This window comes from Rhinoraja longicauda, chromosome 25 (genome assembly GCF_053455715.1).
Source record: "Rhinoraja longicauda isolate Sanriku21f chromosome 25, sRhiLon1.1, whole genome shotgun sequence".
Classification (NCBI taxonomy): Eukaryota; Metazoa; Chordata; class Chondrichthyes; order Rajiformes; family Arhynchobatidae; genus Rhinoraja; species Rhinoraja longicauda.
Genome location: NC_135977.1, coordinates 23,072,645 through 23,099,697, shown reverse-complemented (window position 1 = coordinate 23,099,697; position 27,053 = coordinate 23,072,645). Strand labels below are relative to the sequence as shown.

Genomic DNA, 27,053 nt, shown 5'->3' with positions numbered 1-27,053 from the left:
AGATAGACACAAATTGCTGGAGTAACTCAGCGGGTCAAGCAGCATCTCAGGAGAGAAGGAATGGGCGACGTTTCGGGTCGAGAGCCTTCTTCAGAAGAAAGGTCTCGACCCGAAACGTCACCCATTCCTTCTCTCCTGAGATGCTGCTTGACCCGCTGAGTTACTCCAGCATTTTGTGTCTACCTTCATTACACAGAGGAGATCAACTCATCTTAGGTGGCACTGGTCCAGTTAGCAGAGGCAATGTTACACATGACACGGGAATCACAATCTCTAAACACAGTAAAAATCCTCCCTTTAAAAGACATTTGGACAGTTACATGGATAGCAAAGATTTGGAAGGATATGGACCAAACACAGACAGGTGAGACTTCTGTAGATGGGGCATCTTGGTCGCCACAGACAAGTTGGGCCAAAGGGCCTGTTTCTGTGCTGTATGACTCTGTGACTTTAAAGATTTTGAAGAAATCCTTTTGCAGTGCCATACTTCAACAGTGAACTGCCGTTTATTTTAGCACGTCTTCATGCGGATTAGATTACCACAATAATAATTGTTTCAGTTCAACATTATTCCAGGGTTTGTACACTTATTCACTATGATTTTTATTTACACATTCCTGAGCTAAAGTGAGTGGTTGAGCAGGCGAGGACTCTATTCCTTGGCGCGCAAGAGGATGAGGGGTGATCTTACAGAGGTACAAAATCATGAAAGGAATAGATTGGGTAGACAGACGCACAGAGTAGAGGAACCGAGAACCAGAGGACAGGGGTTTAAGGTGTGGGGGGAAAGATTGAATAGGAACCTGAGTGGTAACATTTTCACGCAAAGTGTGGTAGGTGTAGGCAACGATCTGCCGGAGGAGGTAGTTGAGCCAGGTACTATGGTGATGTTTAAGAAAATGGATAGGAGAGGTTTAGAGGGATATGGGCCAAATGCAGGCAGGTGGGACTAGTGTGGATGGGACATGTTGGCCGGTGTGGGCAGGTTGGGCGGAATGGCCTGTTTCCACTCTGTGAGACTCTATTCCGATCTCACACATTTCCTTCATCTCCCAGCATGAGACCGCGGGCTGGGTTTACTGTTCAGAATTCAATCCGCATCCAGTTCTACTTTGACATCCTTTGGATGCTTTTCCAAGCCCGTGGCTGATGTCGAGTGACTTAAACTGAGACAATGAAAAGGTTTCTTGAAAACATCTCTGAACGCTGAGCTGGAAAAGTAGTAAATGACCGGGTCCATCACACTGTTGAAGTAAGTGATGAACAAAGTATTGTGGAAGATATCCACGGCGACCATGTAGGACTTGCAGTCCGTGGCACTTCGTAGCTTGGTGATTAAGACGGCGACCACGGCGACGTTGGTCGGCAAGAAGCAGAGGACAAAGACAGTGGACACGGCGATCACAAGCTTCGCCGCTCGCTTGTAATTCGCCCTCATTTCAGCTTTCATCTGTTTCAACCTCCAGACGATGCTGGTGGTGGAGAAAAGAATCACCGAAAACGGTAAAAGAAACTTGAAGACAATAAATATGGTGTAAGTCCAGATAGTCGTAGGACCCAGGCTGTGATTTATCTTGAAGGGTTCACAGTTGGTCACGTTTTGGTGCTGAAAATCGTGCCGTTCCTTCAACAAATGAGAACAAATCGCCACCGCCGCAACCCACAGGCCTCCCGCCAGCTTCGCCGCACCCTTGGCAGTGATCTTGTTGAGTCTGTGGAAAGGGTGGACCACCTTGAAATAGCGGTCGATGGCGATGACCATCAAGAAGATTATGCTGCAAATCCGGTTTAAGGAGATCATGAAGACTTTCAGGCGGCAGGGAACGTCGCCGAAGACCCAGTCCTTGCCGCGTACAAAGTAGACCGCTCGAAAGGGCAGGCAGCAGATTAGCAGAGTGTCCGCGATGGCCAGGTTCAGCGAATACACCGTGTTTGGTGTCCACGACTTCACGTGGAAAGAGAAGATCCACAGAGCGATTGAATTCCCAATGAATCCCAGGACGAAGGTTATCAGGATGACCGGGGGGTTATAGGACGATGCAATGTCCCCTGCAGAGCATTCCCGTGTCTCGTTGTCCATCCTAGAGAGCGTCGCAGTCAACTAAGTCCGCGCTGTTCAACTGGGAGTGAGTAACAGCTGGACTATGATGCACTTTATATGGAGCCCTGCCCTGCCCTGCCGCTTCAGCAGAGCTGACGGGTGGAGCTAAAGTCGAGTCAGAACAGTAGATTGTATCATGATTTATCTCATTTCAAGTTACCCTTGCACTCTCAGTCTGAAGAAGGGTCTCGACCCGAAACGTCACCCATTCCTTCTCTCCCGAGATGCTGCATGACCTGCTGAGTTACTCCAGCATTTTGTGAATAAACCCTTGCACTCTCTCTCTCTCGCCCTATCCGTCCTGCTAGTGCCACTGTTTGTATCCTCACATATCCCCTCGCCACGGCCAACACTGCCTCGGGAAAGCAACCACTGTATGTTCAATATTGAACCCATTGGGTTACTCCGGCATTTTGTGTCTACCTTCACCATATTTATTGAAGATCGACACAGCGTGCTGGAGTAACTCAGCGGGTCAGGCAGCATTTCTGGAGAAAAGGAACAGGTGACGTTTCGGGTCAAGACCCTTCTACAGACTGAGAGTCAGGGGAGAGGGTAACTATCAGAACAAATCAGAGATGATAATACACCCTCTTCCTCAGCCAACAATGGACCATTGTGGGCTCCGCCTTTCCTGGGTGATTGGAGACGGCTTTGATATGTTCTGAACCTTTTCATACCTCTCGTTTCCCTCTCCCCTGACTCAGTCTGAAGAAGGGTATCGACCAAAACGTCGCCTATTCCTTTTCTTGGCCGCTGAGTTGCTCCAGTATTTTGTGTCTATCTTCGGTGTAAACCAGCATCTGCAGTTCCTTGTATCATAAACATATTGGTGATATGACTCGAGCGGCAGAAATGCACAGCAAAATCACTCAATCTCTTCTGCACGCTAACTCAGCATATATCGCTGTCGGAACAAAAAAACAAAGTGCTGGGGGAACTATTTTGTTTTTGAAGCTTATGGTTCAGAGTTACAATTGCATGATTTTGTTGATTCTTTATCAAGACCTTCCACATCTTTGAAAAAAAAGTTTTGCAATAGCGCACGTCGGTATTTCAAAGCTTAAGATTATGCCTCAACCTATCTATCCCCCCCCCCCCCCCCCCCCATGATCTTATACATCTCTAAAAACAGCGTCCCTCCTTCTCCTGCCCTCCAAGGGGTAAAGTTACAGAGAGAAAGTCCAATGTCCGCAATGAGGTAGATGGAAAGATTGGGACCAGACACTGGCTAGATCCTGGGAGGACTCATAATTAAAGTTATATGTTCCCCAAACATATGAACTCAGTTGACAGAATATTAAATACTTTACAAATGCAGACCCCCCCCCCCCCCCACACACACACACACACACACACACATAAACAGCACCGCTAAAATATATCAAACATGCAGATATGTATCCTTAAATCTCAATTCAGTTATAGAATCAGAGACGATGTGTCGGAAGGAAGTTTGGTGAGACTGTGGATGTTAGTGGTGCTTCTCGTGGTAGCATTGGCATCCCGGGTCTTGGCCCCCTGTGTGCAAGAGAAGAAGGGTTTACACCCGAAACGTCACCTATTTCTTTCTCCAGAGATGCTACCAGACCCGCCGAGTTACTCCAGTATTTTGTGTCTATCTATAGAATTAGAATTATACTCCACGGACGCGGTCACTTCGGCCCAATGTTTCCATGGTAACCAAGTTGCCTACGCATTTGCTTGCATTTGGCCCACACCCCGCTTAAACTTTCCTATTCATGTCCCTGTCCAAACATCTTTTAAATGCCGTACCCACCACTCTCTGTGTGAAAAAAAAACCCCTGCCTCTCAGGTACCATTTACATCATTCCCTTCTATCCCCTCCTAAATTTAGGAGGTCACCCGTTGCCGTTCCTGGTTTGTCCTGGTCTTTTCTTGCTTCCAGTTTCCGCCCGTCTGAAACAAGGTCCCGACCTGAAACGTCACATATTCACTTTGTTTCCAGAGATGCTATCCCTCTAGTTTTATACTCCCTTACATTGGGAAAAGAACCGAGGCCATTCACCTATCATTGCCCATCGCACCTCTAGAAGGTTACCCCTCAGCCTCCTATGAAAGCCCCAGCCTCTCTCTGCCGACTTCTGATACCTCACCTGTGGGTGTCAATTATATAAATATCTCCCAGCAATTTCTTCTCTTGCTTCCCATAATTCTCAAAAGATATCAATCTATATCTCATTAAAGATGTCAACCAGCTTTCAATGACTGTTTTCATCTATCCAGTAATTGTGGAAATAGATTGTTCAATGGGCTGGTAGAGCTGCTGCCTTATAGCACCAGAGACCCGGGTCCGATCCTAACCTTGGGTGCTGTCTGTGTGCAGTTTGCATGTTCTCCCCGTTACTGTTTGGGCTTCCTCGGGGCGCTTCAGTTTCCTCCCACGTCCCAGAGGTGCGCTGGGATGTAGGTTTATTGGTCTCTGTAAATTGTAAATTGCCCCATGTGGACGCGCAAGTGCGATAACATAGAACTAATGTGTGCGGGTGATGGATGGTCAACATGGACATGGCGGGCCAAAGGGCCTATTTCCATGCTGTATCTTTAAACTAATCTCTTAGCCTTACTGGAGCCCGAGTAGGAATCTGTCCCAGCACCACTGGTGCCTGAGGTAAGAAGGAAATGCACCTCACTCGTGCTGAGCTGCTTGTTCTGAGAACTCGTATTATCAGCTGGTTTCGGAGGTTCTTTTATTGTGGTCCCCTCTGCTTTCTGCATTTGGCCCAAGATATCGTTCTAAATGCTGGCCTTGCCTGTGCTGACCATGTCCCATAGATAAGTCTTTTATTATCATTTCGCAAAATCTGAGGTTGAAAATAATTAGGTTAGCAGGTTAGTGATGATTTTTTTTTTTAAGTCTTTCTAAATTAGGAATCTATTTAATCCCTCTAAATTGACCTTTCATATCCACACTCTATCACTAAATCCTTCGCCCCCCACCCCCCCCAACCCACCCCACTCCATCACTCCACCCTCCCTCCCCACCCCACTCCACCCCCACACCCCCCCTCCCCACCCCACTCCACCCCCTCCCCACCCCACTCCACCCCCTCCCCACCCCACTCCACCCCCCCTCCCCACCCCACTCCATCCCCTTTCCACCCCACTCCACCCCCCATTCCACCCCTCCATCCCCCCACCCCACTCCACCCCACATCCCCCCACGCCCCCCACCCCACTCCACCCCCCTCCCCACCCCACTCCATCCCCCCACTCTACTCCACCCCCACCCATCCCACTCCACCCCCCTTCCCACTAAACCCCCCCTCCCCACCCCACAGTGGAAGATTTAAATGCAGATTTGGTGAAAATTATTTTATCACGTCTTGTTTCTAAATTTTCAATCAGATTATCAACACAAGCGGATGAGGCACGTCGGAACAAAAAAACAAAGTGCTGGGGGAACTATTTTGTTTTCGAAGCTTATGGTTCAGAGGTTACAATTGCATGATTTTGTTGATTCTTTATCAAGACCTTCTTCATCTTTGAAAAAAAAAAGGTTTTGCAATAGCGCACGTCGGTATTTTAAAGCTTAAGATTGTGCATCAACCCTATCTACCCCCCCCCCCCCCCCCCCCCCATGATCTTATACATCTCTAAAAACATCGTCCCTCCTTCTCCTGCCCTCCAAGGAATAAAGTTACAGAGAAAAAGTCCAATGTCCGCAATGAGGCAGATGGGAAAATTGGGATCAGACCCTGGCTAGATCCTGGGAGGACCCTTAATTAAAGTTATATGTTCCCCAAACATATGAACTCAGTTGACAGAATATTAAATACTTTACAAATGCAGACCCCCCCCCCCCCCCCACACACACACACACACACACACATAAACAGCACCGCTAAAATATATCAAACATGCAGATATGTATCCTTAAATCTCAATTCAGTTATAGAATCAGAGACGATGTGTCGGAAGGAAGGTTGGTGAGACTGTGGATGTTAGTGGTGCTTCTCGTGGTAGCATTGGCATCCCGGGTCTTGGCCCCGTGTTGTGCAAGAGAAGAAGGGTTTACACCCGAAACGTCACCTATTTCTTTTCTCCAGAGATGCTACGTGACTCGCTGAGTTACTCCAGTATTTTATGTCTATCTATAGAATTAGAATTATACTCCACGGACGCGGTCACTTCGGCCCAATGTTTCCATGGTAACCAAGTTGCCTACGCATTTGCTTGCATTTGGCCCACACCCCGCTTAACCTTTCCTATTCATGTCCCTGTCCAAACATCTTTTAAATGCCGTACCCACCACTCTCTGTGTAAAAAAACCCCTGCCTCTCAGGTACCATTTACATCATTCCCTTCTCTCCCCTCCTAAATTTAGGAGGTCACCCGTTGCCGTTCCTGGTTTGTCCTGGTCTTTTCTTGCTTCCAGTTTCCGCCCGTCTGAAACAAGGTCCCGACCTGAAACGTCACATATTCACTTTTTTTCCACAGATGCTATCCCTCTAGTTTTATACTCCCTTACATTGGGAAAAGAACCGAGGCCATTCACCTATCATTGCCCATCGCACCTCTAGAAGGTTACCCCTTAGCCTCCTATGAAAGCCCCAGCCTCTCTCTGCCGACTTCTGATACCTCACCTGTGGGTGTCAATGATATAAATATCTCCCAGCAATTTCTTCTCTTGCTTCCCATAATTCTCAAAAGATATCAATCTATATCACATTAAAGATGTCAACCAGCTTTCAATGACTGTTTTCATCTATCCAGTAATTGTGGAAATAGATTGTTCAATGGGCTGGTAGAGCTGCTGCCTTATAGCACCAGAGACCCGGGTCCGATCCTAACCTTGGGTGCTGTCTGTGTGCAGTTTGCATGTTCTCCCCGTTACTGTTTGGGCTTCCTCGGGGCGCTTCAGTTTCCTCCCACGTCCCAGAGGTGCGCTGGGATGTAGGTTTGTTGGTCTCTGTAAATTGTAAATTGCCCCATGTGGACGCGCAAGTGCGATAACATAGAACTAATGTGTGCGGGTGATGGATGGTCAACATGGACATGGCGGGCCAAAGGGCCTATTTCCATGCTGTATCTTTAAACTAATCTCTTAGCCTTACTGGAGCCCGAGTAGGAATCTGTCCCAGCACCACTGGTGCCTGAGGTAAGAAGGAAATGCACCTCACTCGTGCTGAGCTGCTTGTTCTGAGAACTCGTATTATCAGCTGGTTTCGGAGGTTCTTTTATTGTGGTCCCCTCTGCTTTCTGCATTTGGACCAAGATATCGTTCTAAATGCTGGCCTTGCCTGTGCTGACCATGTCCCATAGATAAGTCTTTTATTATCATTTCGCAAAATCTGAGGTTGAAAATAATTAGGTTAGCAGGTTAGTGATGATTTTTTTTTTAAAGTCTTTCTAAATTAGGAATCTATTTAATCCCTCTAAATTGACCTTTCATATCCACACTCTATCACTAAATCCTTCGCCCCCCCACCCCCCCCCCAACCCACCCCACTCCATCACTCCACCCTCCCTCCCCACCCCACTCCACCCCCCTTCCCCACCCCACTCCACCCCCACACCCCCCCTCCCCACCCCACTCCACCCCCTCCCCACCCCACTCCACCCCCCTCCCCACCCCACTCCACCCCCTTTCCACCCCACCACCCCCATTCCACCCCTCCATCCCCCCACCCCACTCCACCCCACATCCCCCCACGCCACTCCACCCCCCTCCCCACCCCACTCCACCCCCCCATCCCCCCACCCCACTCCACCCCCCACCCCACTCCATCCCCCCACTCTACTCCACCCCCATCCCACTCCACCCCCCTTCCCACTCCACCCCCCCTCCCCACCCCACAGTGGAAGATTTAAATGCAGATTTGGTGAAAATTATTTTATCACGTCCTGTTTCTAAATTTTCAATCAGATTATCAACACAAGCGGATGAGGCACGTCGAATATTCAACTACTTCAGAAAGTACGTGCAAAACCACACATACACAGAAATCTCCATGTTGCTAAGTGTTGGAGTAACTCAGCAGGTCAGCCAGCATCCTTGTAGAACATGAATCGGTGATGTTTCGGGCTGGGTCCCGACCCAGATCATCACCTATCCATGCATCCCAGAGATTTTCCTTGACCTGCTGAGTTACTCCAGCACTTTGTACCTTTATTTTATAAACCAGAAACCGCAGTTTCTTGCGTCTACATTCTCTAAGTTGCTGTTAGTGTCACTGAATAACGATGGCAAGCACAATGCAAGTCAGTGAAGTGTTACATGTACAATGTGAAAAGCTTCCACTGGCCAAAGATGGCATGTTGCTGCTATGGATTTGTGCCCTGTCAACCTGCAACCTCTTATAGCCATTACAATCATCGCCAGATTCTTCATCACACCTTGTACCAGTTGGTGCATGAAAGGATCAGCAAGACTACCCTATATTCACACATTGAAAAGTACTGCAGCTCACCAAAGGGGTGAGAACATAGAACAGGACCAGCACAGGAAAATGCTCTTAGGTCTAAAGGAATCAAGGGATATGGGGAAAAAGCAGGAATGGGGTACTGATTTTAGATGATCAGCCATGATCATATTGAATGGCGGTGCTGGCTCAAAGGGCCGAATTGTTCTATGTTTCTATGAACATGATGAATAGTTAAACTGATCTCATCTACCTGTGCAAAAATAAAACAAAAATATTCAACCTGGGAACTACACTTAAGGTTTTGCTGTAATCAATTTGGTGAAACAAGTCTGGTAGGTGTAATATCAGAAGTTCAGAAGCACTTTAAGCTGCCTCAGTGACCGATGGATGGATGGATTTTGTTTGGGCAATCAATGTCAGAAGGGTGGGTAGATAACTGCAGAGTGAAACGTACGGGTTTTTCGGGGAATCCTAAAGCTAGCTACTTTTTGATAGGCAGTTGACAGAGACCGTTAAGGTTATATTTTGGCAGATTTTCATAACCAAGTTCCTTCATTGGAGATTGATTTTGCCAGACTTTCCATCACTTTCTCAGATCACTCAGAGGCCTCGGCATTCTCCAGGATATGGAGGAGTCAACTCTATTTCTCACCCGATATCACTGACAAGGTGCGATTTTGGTCTCCATCCTTAACGTATTTAAGAAGTTTCCTTTTGCCACCAAGCGTACATGTCAGATGTCACGTTGTCAAGAGATTGCTATCACTGCTTTGATGCTGAAGTTTTATGCAGAATTCGCAGCTGTTGGATTGTTGATGAAAGACACTATCTGATGTTCGGCAAGGTCAGCCTTAGGCGGCACAGTGATGCAGCGGTAGAGTTGCTGCCTTACAGCACCACGGACCCGGGTTCAATCCTAACTACGGGATGCTGTCTAGGCGGAGTTTGTATGTTGTCCCTGTGACCACGTGGGTTTACTCCGGGTGCTCCGATTTCCTCCCACACTCCAAAAACGTGCAGGTTTGTTGGTTAAGTGGTAATAGTTGGTTAATGTGGAAAGCCCTGTCGTGTGTGGTTAACATTTAAGAAGCATCTGAACTGACACTTGAATTACTAAGTCTTGTCAAGTAGGGTTACGATAGATGGGTGTTCAATCATTGCCATAGACATGATGGGTCAAAGCTCCTGTTTCTATACTGTAAGACTTTATGGGCAGAGTGTAAGATAGTGCTAGTATACGGGGTGATCATTGGTCAGCGCAGACTCAGTGGGCCAAAGGGTCTGTTTCCGTGCTGTATCTCTAAGTCTAATCAGCCCGCTCATTATACAAAATCCTCATTCACTTTACTCTAAGTAATTTTTCTCTAATAGTTTTCTCTGCTCCCTTCTTATGAAGCCTGTGGAAATTTCCATATATAAAGGCAGCACAGTGGCACAGCAATAGAGCCACTGCCTTATATCACCCGAGACCCGGGTTCAATCCTGACTACAGGTGCTGTCTGTACAGAGTTTACACGTTCTCTCTGTGACCTGAGTTTTCTGCAGGTGCTCCAGTGTTCACCCACATTCAAATGACGTAAATAACCTACATTCAAATGTAGGTTAATTGGCTTCTGTAAAAAATTGCCCCCGGTGTAGGATGCAAGATGGGATACCATAGAACCAGTCGTTGGTCGAAGCGGACTCGGTGGGCCAAAAGGCCTACTTCCAGGCTGTATCTCTAAAACTAAAAAACTAAACTGGTAAAACTATCCTAACCTGTGAGAAGTTACAGGTTGAAAATTATACAGTGGCAGATACTAAAAGTATGAACAAAATAAAGCAGAAAATGGTGGAAACACTCAACAGGTCATGAAGAATCTGTGAAAAGAAGTTAAAGGTTCCAGAACTGAAACGTTAACTAGTTATGTTTCACAGGTGCTGCCTGTGTTGGCAGTAACGGCAGGGTAATTAAAACATTTGTAACTACATATCTTTAGCTGAAATTTCGACTATCACTGCCAAGATCAGGTCAGGATACTGGCAGATATTAGTTATGTGACTTATTGTAACTATCATAATGAGATAAACCCACTGAAACTCTGTGAGCAGGATACGCAAAATGTCAAAAAAGACGTGATAATTTCACAGTGCCTCTGCTGCTAACGCAAAGAGATTCAAATCAAAACAGTTTTGCATCTTTTCAAAATTCTCTGCTATCAATTTAAGGTTAAAATCCAAGATCTCCTTCAGGGTAAAGTACAAAATGCCACTTTGGTATCTGCCTCAACTACCACTCCAAGTTCCAAGAACTCACCAGCCTCCATGTATAACAAAACTTGCTCCACACATCTCCTTTAAACTTGGCCCCTCATCTTCCTCAAACAACTCATGACATTTGTTTACAGCTGCAGTCTAGGCAGAAGTAAACCATGTCCGATTCCAAATATGCACCATCCATCTTTTCCAAAGAGCTTAATTAATCTCCAGCTTTCAAGTTACCAGTAGTGATGACACCGAAATCAAAGGTTGTCCATTTGTTGAGTCAACATGATGGCGCAATTGGGGGCTTAAAATATCCTTTAAAAGGAAATATTTTCTCTGTACATGTTTCCAAGGCCACACAGCTTTACCCAGTGAATACACTCCTTGCTCCGATATACCACTAAAGAAGAGAGCAAGCCAAGCTGTGATTACCTTGTTTGGACCTTTGATAAAGGACCCCAACTGGGGCAGCACAGTAGAGCAGCTGGTAGTGCTGTTGCCTCACAGCACCAGAGACCCAGGTTCGATCATGACCTCAGGTGCTGTCTGTGTGGATTTTACACATTCTCCCAGTGACCACATGGATTTCCTCCGGCTGCTCTGATTTCCTCCCACATCGTAAAGCCCTTCATGTGGATAAGAAAGTGGGATAACATAGAACTAGTGTGAATGGGTGATTGATGGTCCACGTAGACTCGGTGGGCGGAAGGGCCTGTTTTCATGCTGTATCTCTAAACTGAAATGGACCACCACAGAAAGGACACAGATGAATTCCAGATGAATCCTTGGTTTAAATACAGCAAAACCTTGAAATTATGTACATTACTGATGTCAGCACATGATTTGTCTTCAAATTGATTAATCTAGAAGATCTCTCTTGCCTCTTCAAAGGAGTCTTTTTACATCTTGAGAGGGCAGCAGCATATCAAAGCATTGGATCTCGTTTCAGTTTGTAAACATTATGTAAAGCTACTGAACAGAAAATAAATTTTCTCTCAGATAGTGTGTCAATCTTTGGGATTCTTAACGCCAGAGAGCTATGGAAACAGTCATTGAATATATTCAAGGTAGAAATTGGCAGACCTCCAAACCAAAAGGGAGTATAGGGCGAAAATAAGAAAGTAGTTCTAAGGCCAAGCAATAAACTTGTTGAATGCAAGAATGAGATGGAGGGACTGAGTGGCCTATTTTGGAAATATATCGTTGCTCCTTCTCTTGACTATGTCTAATAGAGTCATAGACTCATACAGTGTGCAAACAGGCCCTTTGGCTCAACTTGCCCACACCGACCAATATGCCCCATCTACACTAGTCCCACCTGCTTGCGTTTGGCCCATATCCCTCTAAACCTGTTCTATCCATGTTCCTGTCCAAATGTTCTTTAAATGTTGTAGTAGTACTTGCCTAAACTACCTCCTCCAGCGGCTCGTTCCATACGTCCACCATCATCTTTGTAAAAACGTTACCCCTCAGGTTCCTATTAAATCTTTCCCCCCTCATCTTAAACCTTTGTCCTTTGTTTCTTGATTTCCCTACTCTGGGCTAGAGACTGTGCGTCTACCAATCTATTCCTGGATGAAGTTAAAGGGAAAGAGAGTAAAGGAATAATTAAGAAACACCCCAGATTTAACGGGACAGAAAGCGCACGAAGCAATAGGAAAGAATGGCCAAGTGTAATAGGAATCGATGTGGAAGCTGAGATGAGTAAAGGATTAAAAGTACTATATATGAATGCGCGAAGTACAAGAAGTAAAGTGGATGAGCTTGAGGCTCAGTTAGAGATTGGTATGTATGACATTGTGGGGATTACAAAGACGTGGCTGCAGAAGGATCAGGACTGGGAATTGAATATTCAGGGTTATACGTCCTATAGAAAGGACAGGCAGGTGTGGAGAGGACGTGAGGTCGCTCTGTTGGTGAGGGATGAAATTCAGTCCCTTGCGAGGGGTGACATTGGGACTGATGATGTGGAGTTACTGTGGATAGAGTTGAGGAATTGTAAAGGTAAGAAGACACTAATGGAGTTATCTACAGACCCTCAAACAGTAGCCTGGATATAGGGTGTAAGTTGCAGCAGGGGTTAAAATCAGCATGTAACAAAGGTAATCCCACTGTAGTTATGGGGGATTTCAATCTGCAGGTAGACTGGAAAAATCAGGTTGGTTCTGGACCCCGAGAAAGGGAGTTTGTAGAGTGCCTCCGAGATGGATTCTTAGAGCAGCCTGTACTGGAGCTTACCAGAGAGAAGGCAATTCTGGATTTAGTGTTGTCCAATGAACCAGATTGAGTAAGGGAACTTAGGGTAAAGGAACCGCTTGGAGGTAGTGACCATAATATGATTAGTTTTAATCTGCAATTTGGAGATCAAACAAAAGTATTAAATATTCAGTCAGTTGAGACGTGCTCCCATTGCATTTCTACAGAACCATTTGTCTACACAAACAAAGTATGGAAGCAAACAGTTCAATCACCTGTTGTTACCTTTCTTCTTAAAGAATATAAAATCTCAGCGTATTTGAGTCTGGCGAGTTTCTTCCACTTGGTCACCTCCTGAAATATTCCCAGGGTGTCAATGACGAGGGGCTCACTGATAGATGTACCATGAAACATTGATGGTGCAAGACTCTCCATTTGTAACTGATGTTCATTATCTGTCACTTGCAAAAGCTAGCAGCCAGCAACTGAATGGTTGCTGAATCTTGCTGAATGAATGCATGGACTGCAAATTTTAACTTGATGATGGAAGGAATATATTTGTTGAAAGAGCTGAGGATGCATGGCTGGGTTCCTGCAGTGACATCCTGGGGCTGTGGTGATTGACCTCCATTCCTCCTTTATGAAGGTATGAGACCAGTTTTGGAGTTTTTCCCTTGCTTCCCGTTGACTTCAGTCTTACCATGGCCTGGTAAAATGCTGTCGATGTCAAGACAGAAACCCTTGCTCTCTAGGATTTCGTTCTTTGGCACATGTTTGGTCTGGGGCGATGAATAGGTCTGGAGCCAAATAGTTTGAATGAAACACAGCTGGGCATAAATGAGCAAGTTATTGGCGAGGCAATTCAGCATGATAACATTATCAATGTCATCCAAACCAAATCAAACCTTCCGTCATGTTGTAGAAAATACTTTTTGGGGCAGTAATTAGGCAAATTAGATTTAGACTTTTAGACGACATAAACCATTGCCTGTCCATTCCCTCCACAGATGATGCCTGAGCCACTGAGCTCCTCCAGCATTATGTTCTGTTCCAGATTCCAGAATCTGCAGTTTCTTGTATCTTCTCTTGATCTATTACATGTTGTTTAGCAGGCACGTGTTCCCAGTTTACAGCTTGGGGCCTCACTTTTAGATGTGCCTGGTGCATATGCCAGCATACCCTCTGCATTCCTCATTGAACAAGAGCGTGCCCCTGGCCTCATGTAAAGGGCACTTAGGGGTATGTGACACCATGTGGGTAAAACTAGAGATTGGTCGTTTGTTCTCTCTTACTGCTCCACTTCACATGGACGGTGGCAGGCAGCAAGCTTGGAGAAGATACACCACGACGTCTAGCCTTGGAACAAACTCATGGATCAGCCAAGACACTTACACTCGCCTAATCCAACCTTCACACGATCTAAGGAGGAATTAGACATCAGTGAAGGTAGCCTGAGGTGAGAGAAACAAAATGCATAATTATATTCACAGACCAAATTCCTCACCAATGACTCCCTCTACAGCTCACGCTGCCTCGGGAAAGCAACAAATATAATCAAGATAGACACAAAATGCTGGAATAACTCAGCCAGTCAGGCAGCATTTCTGGAGAAAAGTAATAGGTGAAATTTCGGGTCAAGACCCTTGTACAGACTGAGAGTCAGGGGAAGAGGGAAACTATCAGAACTAAATCAGAAATAATAACACACCTTCTTCCCCTATTCCACAGCCAACAATGGATCGTTGTGAGCTCCACCTTTCCTTGGTCATGGGTTCTGGCTCTGATTTGTTCTGTACCTTTTCATACGTCTAGTTTCCCTCTCCCCTGAATCTCAGTGTGAAGAAAGGTCTCAACCACCGGGTGGTGCCTGCAAAGGCCAACAGTCTGTCTCATCCTTTCCCTTCTTTGTTGATTTTTAGTGTGTTACTAGCACAAGTGTGCCCGTTGGGCCCGTCCTCGTAGGGTTTCCATTGTAACCGGGAGGGGAGTGGGAGGGGAGGGAAGGGGGAGGGAGGGAGGAGGGGAGGGGGGGGAGGGGGGAGGGAGAGGGGAGGGAGGGGGGTAGTGGGGAGGGGGAGGGAGGGGGGAGGGGGGAAGGGGGGGAGGTGGAGGGAGGGGGAGGGAGGGGGAAGGGGGGAGAGAGGGGGACATACCCTTTTCTCAGTACCCCTCTTTCCCCGTTGGGCCCGTCCTCGTAGGGTTTCCATTGCAACCGGGAGGGGAGTGGGGGGGAGGGAAGGGGGAGGGTGGGAGGAGAGAGGGGGTGAGGGGGAGGGAGGGGGGAGGGGAGGGGGGAAGGGGGGGGAGGGGGGAGTGAGGGGGTAGGGGGAGGGGGAGGGAGGGGGAGGGAGGGGAGAGGGGAGGGGGAGGGAGTGGGAGGGAGGGGGGAGGGAGGGGGGATGGGAGGGGGAAGGGAGGGGGAAGGGGGGAGGGAGGGGGCCCTCCCCTTTTCCCAGTACCCCTCTTTCCCCGTTGGGCCCGTCCTCGTAGGGTTTCCATTGTAACCGGGAGGAGGGGAGGGAGGGAAGGGGGAGGGAGGGAGGAGGGAGGTGTGGAGGGAGGAGGGGAGGGAGGGGGGGAAGGGGAGGGCGGAAAGGGGGGGAGGGGGAAAGTGGGGGAGGGGGGGAAGGGGGGGAGGGGGGAGGGAGAGGGGAAGGGGGAGGAGGGGGAGGGAGGGGGGAGGTAGGGAGGGGGAAGGGGGAGGGAAGGGGGAGGGAGGGGGACCTCCCCTTTTCCCAGTACCCCTTTTTCCCCGTTGGGCCCGTCCTCGTAGGGTTTCCATTGTAACCGTGAGGGGAGTGGGGGGAGGGAAGGGGGAGGGAGGTGTGGAGGGGGGAGGGGAGGGGGAGGGAGGGGGAGGGGGGGAGGGGGAGGGAGGGGGGAGAGGGGAAGGGGAGGGGGAGGGAGGGAGGAGGGAGGTGTGGAGGGGGAGGGGAGGGGGGAAGGGAGGGAGAGGGGAGGGAGAGGGGTAGGGGGAGGGGGAGGGAGGGGGGGAGGGAGGGGGGAGGGGGAGGGGGAGGGAGGGGGACCTCCCCTTTTCCCAGTACCCCTCTTTCCCCGTTGGGCCCGTCCTCGTAGGGTTTCCATTGTAACCGGGAGGAGGGGAGGGAGGGAAGGGGGAGGGAGGGAGGAGGGAGGTGGGGAGGGAGGGGGGGAGGGGAGGGGGGAAGGGGGGAGGGGGAGAGAGAGGGGAGGGAGGGGGTAGGGGGGAGGGAGGGGGACCTCCCCCTTTCCCAGTACCCCTTTCCCCGTTGGGCCCGTCCTCGTAGGGTTTCCATTGTAACCGGGAGGAGGGGTGGGAGGGAAGGGGGAGGAAGGGAGGAGGGAGGTGTGGAGGGAGGAGGGGAGGGGGAGGGAGGGGTGAGGGGAGGGGGAAGGGGGGGAGGGGGGAGGGAGAGTGGAGGGAGGGGGTAGGGGGAGGTGGAGGGAGGGAGAGGGAGGGGAGGGGGGAAGGGGGAGGGAGGGGGACCTCCCCTTTTCCCAGTTCCCCTCTTTCCCCGTTGGGCCTGTCCTCGTAGGGTTTCCATTGTAACCGGGAGGACGGGAGGGAGGGAAGGGGGAGGGAGGGACGAGGGAGGTGTGGAGGGAGGAGGGAGGTGTGGAGGGAGGAGGGGAGGGCGAGGGAGGGGGGAGGGGGAGGGGGAGGGAGAGGGGAGGGAGAGGGGTAGGGTGAGGGGGGAGGGGAGGGGGGAAGGGGGGAGGAGGGGGACCTCCCCTTTTCCCAGTACCCCTCTTTCCCCGTTGGGCCCGTCCTCGTAGGTTTTCCTTTGTAACCGGGAGGAGGGGAGGGAGGGAAGAGGGAGGGAGGGAGGAGGGAGGCGTGGAGGGAGGAGGTGAGGGGGAGGGGAGGGGGAAGGGGGGAGGGAGAGGGGAGGGAGAGGGGAGGGAGGGGGAGGGAGGGGGAGGGAGGGGGGAGGGAGAGGGGTAGGGTGAGGGGGGAGGGGAGGGGGAAGGGGGGAGGAGGGGGACCTCCCCTTTTCCCAGTACCCCTCTTTCCCCGTTGGGCCCGTCCTCGTAGGTTTTCCTTTGTAACCGGGAGGAGGGGAGGGAGGGAAGAGGGAGGGAGGGAGGAGGGAGGCGTGGAGGGAGGAGGTGAGGGGGAGGGGAGGGGGAAGGGGGGAGGGAGAGGGGAGGGAGAGGGGAGGGAGGGGGAGGGAGGGGGAGGGAGGGGGAGGGAGGGGGCCCGTCTCCGTAGGGTTTCCATTGTAACTGGGAGGGGGGAGGGAGGTTGGAAAGAGCATCCCTCTCCCCATCAGAACTGCCCCCTCCATCGACTCCTTTAAGTCCAGGCTCAAAACCTATTTCTACTCCCTAGCGTTTGAGGCTCATTGAGGAGGCGCTGTGAACTGTTTGTGTGCTACTGTATGTTTCATTTTTTTCCTTAGTACCTAATCAGATGTACAGCACTTTGGTCAATGTGGGTTGTTTTTAAATGTACTATACAAATAAAATTGACTTGACTTGACAGCTTTTCGCAACAATGTAGCACAGGGGCATTGTGACGTCACACGCTGAATACCGCGGGGGGGGGAAGGGGGGTCAGCTCGAGTTCATCTCACAGGGGCATTGTGACATCACAATGAAGATTAATCCGCACCGCAGCGCCCCCCTTCTGTCAAAACTTCGATAAATCAGGGGGGGCAGCGCTTTAAAACCTCTGTAACTTAAAAGATATGCGACCGAATTAAATAAAAATATCATTTTCCAGCAGCGAACCGCATGGTGATTAAGGCGGTACAAAAATCGTGGCGCTACGGTTCACCGTTTTGCCGAAATTGCCGTATTCAGCCGACATCAGTGAAATATATATACATACATACAAGATCTGAGTTTTAATAGTATACTAGACCGAGTGGGCCCGTTGGGCCCGTCCCCGTAGGGTTTCCATTGTAACTGGGAGGATGGGAGGGAGGGAAGAGGGAGGGAGGGAGGAGGGAGGTGTGGAGGGAGCAGGGGAGGGGGAGGGAGGGGGGGAGGGGAGGGTGGAGTGGAGGGGGGAAGGGGGGGAGGGAGGGGGACCTCCCCTTTTCCCAGTACCCCTCTTTCCCCGTTGGGCCCGTCCCCGTAGGGTTTCCATTGTAACCGGGAGGGGGGGAGGAAGGGTGGAAGGAGGGGGGAGGGGGAGGGGGAGAGGGATGGAAGGGTGGAGGGATGGGGGTGGGAGTGGGGGAGGGAGGGATGGAGGGAAGGAGGGAGGGGGGGAGTTAGGGGGGAGGGTTGAGGGAGGTGGAGAGGGATGGGGAGGGAGGGGGAGGAGGGGGGAGGGAGTGGGGATGGAGATGGGAAGGAGGGGGAGGAAGGGAGTGGGGATGGAGATGGGAAGGAGGGGGAGGAAGGGGTTGAGGGGTGAAGGGGACCTCCCCTTTTCCCAGTACCCCTCTTTCCTCCACCACCAAGCCCCCTCCGCAACGACCCCTGTTGTCCCCATCCCCAGTCCCCATTCTCAGACCCCCCCCCATTCTCTCTCTCCCCCAGACACACTCTCAGTGCTTTTTTCGAAACACTTGCCCCGGTGGCCCACGAGCATAGGGGCCCAATGCTGATCTGTGTATGTTAAGTGACTTGCAATAAAAAAAAAGACGTAAAAAAAAGATAAGTGCTTTTTAAGTGCTCGTTTTGAAACATTCGCGGTCACATAGTGCTTCTCACTGCGATCTGTTAGTGGTGCTTTTCGAAACAATGTAGCACCCATCTCACACAAGCATTGGGAGGATGGGAGGGAGGGAAGGGGAGGGAGGGAGGAGGGAGGTGTGGAGGGAGGAGGGGAGGGAGGGGGGAAGGGGAGGGGGAAAGGGGGGGAGGGGGGAGGGAGAGGGGAGGGATGGGTGATGGGATGGGGGAGGGAGGGGGACCTCCCCTTTTCCCAGTACCCCTCTTTCCCCGTTGGGCCCGTCCCCGTAGGGTTTCCATTGTAACCGGGAGGGGGGAGGGAGGGTGGAAGGAGGGGGGAGGGGGAGAGGGATGGAAGGGTGGAGGGAGGGGGGAGGGATTGGGGGAGGGAGGGATGGAGGGAAGGAGGGAGGGGGGAGTTAGAGGGGAGGGAGGGGGGAGGGAGTTGGGGAGGGAGGGGGAGGAGGGGGGAGGGAGTGGGGATGGAGGTGGGAAGGAGGGGGGATGAAGGGGTTGAGGGGGGAAGGGGGACCTCCCCTTTTCCCAGTACCCCTCTTTCCCCGTTGGGCCCGTCCTCGTAGGGTTTCCATTGTAACCGGGAGGAGGGGAGGGCGGGAAGGGGGAGGGAGGGAGGAGGGAGGTGTGGAGGGAGGAGGGGAGGGGAGGGAGGGGGGTAGGGGGGAGGGGGAGGGAGGGGGAGGGAGAGGGGAGGGGGAAGGGGGGAGGGAGGGGGGAGGGAGGGGGAAGGGGGGAGGGAGGGGGGAGGGAGGGGGACCTCCCCTTTTCCCAGTACCCCTCTTTCCCCGTTGGGCCCGTCCCCGTAGGGTTTCCATTGTAACCGGGAGGGGGGGGAGGGGGGGTGGAAGGAGGGGGGAGGGGGAGAGGGGTGGAAGGGTGGAGGGAGGGGGGGAGGGAGTGGGGGAGGGTCGGATGGAGGGAAGGAGGGACGGGTGAGTTAGGGGCTGAGTGGTGATGGAGGTTGGGATTGAGGGGGGAGAGAGTGGGGATGGAGGTGGGAAGGAGGGGGGAGGAAGAGGTTGAGGGGGGAAGTGGGACCTCCCCTTTTCCCAGTACCCCTCTTTCCCCCACCACCAAGCCCCCACCGCAACGACCCCTGTTGTCCCCCTCCCCAGTCCCCATTCTCAGACCCCCCCCCCATTCTCTTGGAATAACAAAAAATACTTTTTTTAAAAAAAGTGCTTTTTAATTGCTTGTTTTGAAACATTCGCGGTTAAGTGCTTTTTTAAAAAACATTCGCAGTTAAGTGCTGGTTTTGAAACATTCGCGGCTACTTAGTGCTTCTGTCAGCTGCTTTTCGAAACAATGTTGCAACCATCTCACACAAGCATTGGGAGGATGGGAGGGAGGGAAGGGGAGGGAGGGAGGAGGGAGGTGTGGAGGGAGGAGGGGAGGGAGGGGGGAAGGGGAGGGGGGGAAGGGGGCGGGAGAGGGAAGGGAGGGGGGATGGGATGGGGAAGGGGGGAGTGAGGGGGACCTCCCCTTTTCCCAGTACCCCTCTTTCCCCGTTGGGCCCGTCCTCGTAGGGTTTCCATTGTAACCGGGAGGAGGGGATGGAGGGAAGGGGGAGGGAGGGAGGAGGGAGGTGTGGAGGGAGGGGAGGGGGAGGGAGGGGGGAGGGGAGGGGGGAAGGGGGGGAGGGGGGAGGGAGAGGGGGAGGGAGGGGGGGAGGGGGGAGGGAGAGGGGGAAGGGGGAGGGGAGGGGGAAGGGGAGGGAGGGGGACCTCCCCTTTTCCCAGTACCCCTCTTTCCCCGTTGGGCCCGTCCTCGTAGGGTTTCCATTGTAACCGGGAGGAGGGGAGGGAGGGAAGGGGGAGGGAAGGAGGTGTGGAGGGGGAGGGAGGGGGGAGGGGAGGGGGGAAGGGGGGGAGGGAGGGGGGGTGGAGGTGGGAAGGAGTGGGGAGGAAGGGGTTGAGGGGGGAAGGGGGGGGAGGGAGGGAATAGGGGCCCCATGCTGATCTGTGTATGTTAAGTGACTCGCACAACTTTAAAAAACTGGCAGTTGCTTTTCGCAACAATGTTGCAACATCTCACACAAGCATTGTGACGTCACAAGCTGAAGACCTTGAAAAAAAAGGTCAGAAAAAAAATCATGTAAATTTAAAGTAGTAAACACCCAATAGCAGCTGCTTGTCCATCGCGAGCTGATCTCTCATTGGTGCACGGGTGCCATTGTGACATCACGCGCTGAAGCCCCTTCAAGAAAAGGGTTAGAAATGAAAATTTAAACTTTAATATCTCTCTAGCTTTAAAAAGGTAGCTTCAATTTGAACGAAAGTACTTACAATAGTTGCCCAGGTTAATGGTGAATATGGCGGTACAAAAATCGTAGCGCTTTGGTGTAACTTCAGGGAGGAGTAGGGTTTGTAAGTTATGGACAGAAACTCTTCGGAATCTTCCGTACATACACATATACATCCGGAATGTTGGACCGCAGAGTTTTAGTAGTATACTAGACCGAGTGGGCCCGTTGGGCCCGTCCTCGTAGGGTTTCCATTGTAACCGGGAGGGGAGGAAAGGGGGAGGGTTAGGGGAGGGAAGGGGGAGGGAGGAGGGGAGGGAGGGGAGGGGGGAAGGGGGGAGGGAGAGGGGAGGGAGGGGGGTAGGGGGGAGGGAGGGGGGAGAGGGGGGGATGGGAGGGGGGAGGGGGGAAGGGAGGAGGGAAGGGGGGAGGGAGAGGGGAGGGAGGTGGGTAGGGGGGAGGGAGGGAGGGGGACCTCCCCTTTTCCCAGTACCCCTCTTTCCCCGTTGGGCCCGTCCTCGTAGGGTTTCCATTGTAACCGGGAGGAGGGGAGGGCGGGAAGGGGGAGGGAGGGAGGAGGGAGGTGTGGAGGGAGGAGGGGAGGGGAGGGAGGGGGGAGGGGAGGGAGGGGGGTAGGGGGGAGGGGGAGGGAGAGGGGAGGGGGGAGGGGAGCGGGAAGGGGGGAGGGAGGGGGACCTCCCCTTTTCCCAGTACTCCTCTTTCCCCGTTGGGCCCGTCCTCGTAGGGTTTCCATTGTAACCGGGAGGGGGGAGGGAGGGAGGAGGGAGGTGTGGAGGGAGGAGGGGAGGGTGAGGGAGGGGAGGGGGAGGGGGGAAGAGGGGTAGGGGGGAGGGGAGGGAGGAGGGGAGGGAGGGGGAACTCCCCTTTTCCCAGTACCCCTCTTTCACCGTTGGGCCCGTCCCCGTAGGGTTTCCATTGTAACCGGGAGGGGGGGAGGGAGGGTGGAAGGAGGGGGAGAGGGGTGGAAGGGTGGAGGGAGGGGGGGAGGGAGTGGGGGAGGGTCGGATGGAGGGAAGGAGGGAGGGGTGAGTTAGGGGCTGAGTGGTGATGGAGGTTGGGATTGAGGGGGGAGAGAGTCGGGATGGAGGTGGGAAGGAGGGGGGAGGAAGAGGTTGAGGGGGAAGTGGGACCTCCCCTTTTCCCAGTACCCCTCTTTCCCCCACCACCAAGCCCCCACCGCAACGACCCCTGTTGTCCCCCTACCCAGTCCCCATTCTCAGACCCCCCCCCCATTCTCTTGGAATAAAAAAAAATACTTTTTTTAAAAAAGTGCTTTTTAATTGCTTGTTTTGAAACATTCGCGGTTAAGTGCTTTTTAAAAAAACATTCGCGGTTAAGTGCTGGTTTTGAAACATTCGCGGCTACTTAGTGCTTCTGTCAGTTGCTTTTCGAGGGAGGGAGTAGGGAGGTGTGGAGGGGGGAGGGGAGGGGGAGGGGAGGGGGAGGGGAGGGGGGAAGGGAGGAGGGAGAGGGGAGGGAAGGGGGTAGGGGGGAGGGGTAGGGAGGGGGGAGGGGGGAAGGGGAGGGAGGGGGGAAGGGGAGGGGGAGGGAGGGGGGGAGGGAGAAGGGAGGGAGGGGGGAGGGAGGGGAACCTCCCATTTTCCCAGTACCCCTCTTTCACCATTGGGCCCGTCCTCGTAGGGTTTCCATTGTAACCGGGAGGAGGGGAGGGAGGGAAGGGGGAGGGAGGGAGGGAGGAGGGAGGTGTGGAGGGAGGAGGGGAGGGGGAGGGGAGGGGGGGAGGGGGGAAGGGGGAGGAGGGAGGGAGAGGGGAGGGAGGGGGGGAGGTAAGGGGGAGAGGGGGGAAGGGGGAGGGAGGGGGATCTCCCCTTTTCCCAGTACCCCTCTTTCCCCGTTGGGCCCGTCCTCGTAGGGTTTCCATTGTAACCGTGAGGAGGGGAGGGAGGGAAGGGGGAGGGAGGGAGGAGGGAGGGGTGGAGGGAGGAGGGGAGGGGAGGGAGGGGGAGGGGAGGGAGGGGGGAGGGGGAGGGAGGGGAAGGGGGGAGGGGAGGGGGAAGGGGGTAGTGAGGGGGACCTCCCCTTTTCCCAGTACCCCTCTTTCCCCGTTGGGCCCGTCCTCGTAGGGTTTCAATTGTAACCGGGAGGGGGGAGAGAGGGTGGAAGGAGGGGGGAGGGGGAGAGGGATGGAAGGGTGGAGGGAGGGGGAGGGATTGGGGGAGGGAGGGATGGAGGGAAGGAGGGAGGGGGGAGTTAGGGGGGAGGGAGTTGGGGAGGAGGGGGGGAGGGAGTGGGGATGGAGGTGGGAAGGAGGGGGGATGAAGGGGTTGAGGGGGGAAGGGGGACCTCCCCTTTTCCCAGTACCCCTCTTTCCCCGTTGGGCCCGTCCCCGTAGGGTTTCCATTGTAACCGGGAGGGGGGAGGGAGGGTGGAAGGAGGGGGGAGGGGGAGAGGGATGGAATGGTGGAGGGAGGGGGGAGGGAGTGGGGGAGGGTGGGATGGAGGGAAGGAGGGAGCGGGGGAGTTAGGGGCTGAGTGGTGATGGAGGTTGGGATTGAGGGGGGAGGGAGGGGGGAGGGAGTGGGGATTGAGGTGGGAAGGAGGGGGGAGGAAGGGGTTGAGGGGGGAAGTGGGACCTCCCCTTTTCCCAGTACCCCTCTTTCCCCGTTGGGCCCGTCCCCGTATAGTTTCCATTGTAACCGGGAGGGGGGGAGGGAGGGTGGAAGGAGGGGGGAGGGGGAGAGGGATGGAATGGTGGAGGGAGGGGGGAGGGAGTGGGGGAGGGTGGGATGGAGGGAAGGAGGGAGGGGGGGAGTTAGGGGCTGAGTGGTGATGGAGGTTGGGATTGAGGGGGGAGGGAGGGGGGGAGGGAGTGGGGATGGAGGTGGGAAGGAGTGGGGAGGAAGGGGTTGAGGGGAGAAGGGGGGGGGAGGGAGGGAATAGGGGCCCCATGCTGATCTGTGTATGTTAAGTGACTTGCACAACTTTAAAAAACTGGCAGTTGCCTTTCGCAACAATGTTGCAACAATCTCACACAAGCATTGTGACGTCACAAGCTGAAGATGTAAATTTAAAACCGAGCTGATCTCTGATTGGTGCACGGGTGCCATTGTGACATCACGCGCTGAAGCCCCTTCAAGAAAAGGGTTAGAAATGAAAATTTAAACTTTAATATCTCTCTAGCTTTAAAAAGGTAACTTCAATTTGAACGAAAGTACTTACAATAGTTGCCCACGTTAATGGTGAATATGGCGGTACAAAAATCGTAGCGCTTTGGTGTACCTTCAGGGAGGAGTAGGGTTTGTAAGTTATGGACAGAAATTCTTCGGAATCTTCCGTACATACACATATACATACATACATACGGAATGTTGGACCGCAGAGTTTTAGTAGTATATAGATAGATAGACTAGCACAAGTGTGCCGGTTGGGCCCGTCCTCGTAGGGTTTCCATTGTAACCGGGAGGATGGGAGGGAGGGAAGGGGGAGGGAGGAGGGGAGGGGAGGGTGGAGTGGAGGGGGGAGGGGAGGGGGAAGGGGGGTAGGGGGATGGGGAGGGAGAGGGGAGGGAGGGGGGTGGGGGGGAGGGTCTATTTTACTTTAAAATAAACAGCGTTCTTTGTTGAAAAGGAAATAAACTTATCCATAGATCATCAGCTTTTTTTTTTTTAATTTTTTTTTTTTTTTAATTTTTTTTTATTAAAAGTACGGTAAATTACAATAATACAGCAGGTATATCTTAATACATTTTTTATACCGCTTCCTTTTTTTGAGCTTTAAGAAAAAGATAGAAGTAAAGAAGTAAAGAAAGAAAGTGCGCAAGAGTCGTGAAGTGCAAGAGAGTGTTGGGAAAAGAAAGCCCCTTGGAAAAGAAGTTAGAGAAGGAAGTAAAGTAAGAAAGTAGACCCTAGAAAAGAAAGAAAAAAAAAAAAAAAAAGTAGAAACAATCGCTCTATTATAACATTAAACTCCGCAGGAAGGGGACTACCAACCAAGTCTGTTTTGTTGTTTTACCTCCCGTTACCAGGTCCTGATACCATTTATTTATTTATTTCTTTGTAAAATTACTATTGCACCTCATGCTTGTAATAGGTCCAGAAACGTAGACCACGTCTTTTGGAATTGGTCTGCTTTACCTGCTAAGAGGAATCTCATCTCTTCCAAATGTAGTGTTTCAAACATATTTGATATCCACATTTTTATTGTTGGTGTGGGCGCATTTTTCCAGAATTTCAGTATGAGCTTTTTTCCCATTATTAGCCCGTAATTAAATAAATTCTTCTGAAACACGTTTAATTCAGGGTTACCTTCCGATATTCCAAAAATGATCCATTCTGGTTTTGGTACCAGTTTTATTTTGATTAATTTTGAAAAAATATCAAATATTTCATACCAGAATTTTTGGATTTTTGTACAAAAAACAAAAGAATGCGCTATAGTAGCTTCTTGACACAGACATTTATCACAAATTGGTGAAACATTCGGGAAGATTTTATTTAATTTAGTTTTTGAATAATATAATCTATGTAATGTTTTGAATTGGATGAGCGTATGTCGTACGTTGATCGAACATTTATGCACCTGTAGTAAATGATTATCCCAACTCTCTTTTGAAATTTTTATAGCTAATTCTTGTTCCCAGTCTCTTCTAATTCCATCTGTTGTGGGTATTGCTATGTTTAAAATGATATTATATAAATACGATATTAGATTAGCTGATTCCGCCTTTGTCTTCATTGCTTCATCCAGTAAGTCGGAAGGCATATTATAATAATCTTTTGTATATTTTTTCAGATAATCACGAATTTGAAGATATTTAAAATATTGGTTATTTTTCAAATTATATTTCAGTTGTATTTGTTGAAATGATAGTAATTTTCCCAATTCATACAAATCTTCGAGCGATTTGATTCCCATTCTTTCCCATTGTATAAATGATTTGTCTATAATTGAAGGTTTAAACGATGGATTATTGACTATTGGTATTAAAAGAGATAAGTTTCTTAATTTTAGATTCTGTTTTATTTGTTTCCATGTTCTAATTGTGCTATGTATAATTGGATTTTTATTATAATTTTTATTATTCAGATTTATTGGTGAGAGGATAGTCGCTCCTATATTACTCGGGGAGCAGTCCCCTTTTTCCATTAAGATCCAGGCCGCCTGATGGGCAGAATTGTCCAGCAGGTGAATCATATTTTTAATATTTACTGCCCAATTATAATACATAAAGTTAGGGAGCGCTAGACCCCCCAACTCTTTTCGTTTATTAAGGTGTGCTATTTGTATTCTATGGGATTTATAATCCCATATAAAATTTGTAATATCTGAGTCCAATTTTTTGAAAAACCTTTTAGGAAGATATATAGGTATTGATTGAAATAGGTATAGGATTTGTGGTAAGAAAATCATTTTTATAGCATTTATTCTGCCTATTAAGGACATCGGAAGTGTTTTCCAGAATTTAATCAAATTATTTAATTTCTTAAGTAGGGGATTATAATTGGCTTTAAACATATCCTGGTAATTTCTAGTAATTTCAATTCCCAAATATTTGAATTTTTCTGTAGCTATTTTAAAAGGGAATTTCCGGAGGTGTGTTGAGTCTTTTGGATTTATCGACATAATTTCACTTTTGTTCCAATTTATTCTATATCCTGAAAAGGATCCAAAGTCCTCAATTAAATTTAATATGTTTGGTATACTAATTTGTGGTTTTGTGATGTACAGTAGTACATCATCGGCATATAGGGATATTTTGTTATTCGAATATTTTGTGTTATAACCATAAATATCCGGGTGTGTTCTTATTTTTTCAGCAAGGGGTTCAATTACCAAAGCGAATAACAACGGTGATAGTGAACATCCTTGTCTATTGCCCCTTGATAGTTCAAATTTCGAGGATAATATATTGTTAGTTAATATTCTAGCCGTAGGTTTGTTATATAATAATTTTATCCATGCGATAAAGTTCTCTCCCAATTGAAATTTTTGCAATACTTTAATCATATAATCCCATTCTACTTGATCAAACGCTTTTTCTGCATCCAGTGAGATGATAGATAACTCTTGGTCATGAGGTTTATGTGAGTGCATTATGTTAAGCAAACGTCTCAAATTATTGAATGAGTGTCTCTTAGATATAAATCCTGTTTGATCCTCATTTATTAGTCTACTAACGTACCTGCTTAGTCTAATGGCTAGTGTTTTCGCTATTATTTTTTGATCCGTATTTAACAAAGCAATAGCTCTATATGATCCTGGTTCTTCTATA

The 27,053-nt window shown here is 50.5% G+C and overlaps 1 protein-coding gene across 1 annotated transcript; it reads right to left on the bottom strand.

Moving 5' to 3' along the window:
• Positions 1 to 1,090: 1,090 nt before the first annotated feature.
• LOC144605788 (hydroxycarboxylic acid receptor 2-like) lies at positions 1,091 to 2,080 on the bottom strand. The gene has a single exon (XM_078421350.1). The coding sequence runs from the start codon at positions 2,078 to 2,080 to the stop codon at positions 1,091 to 1,093; it is 990 nt and encodes a 329-aa protein (XP_078277476.1).
• Between the last annotated feature and the right edge of the window lie 24,973 nt (positions 2,081 to 27,053).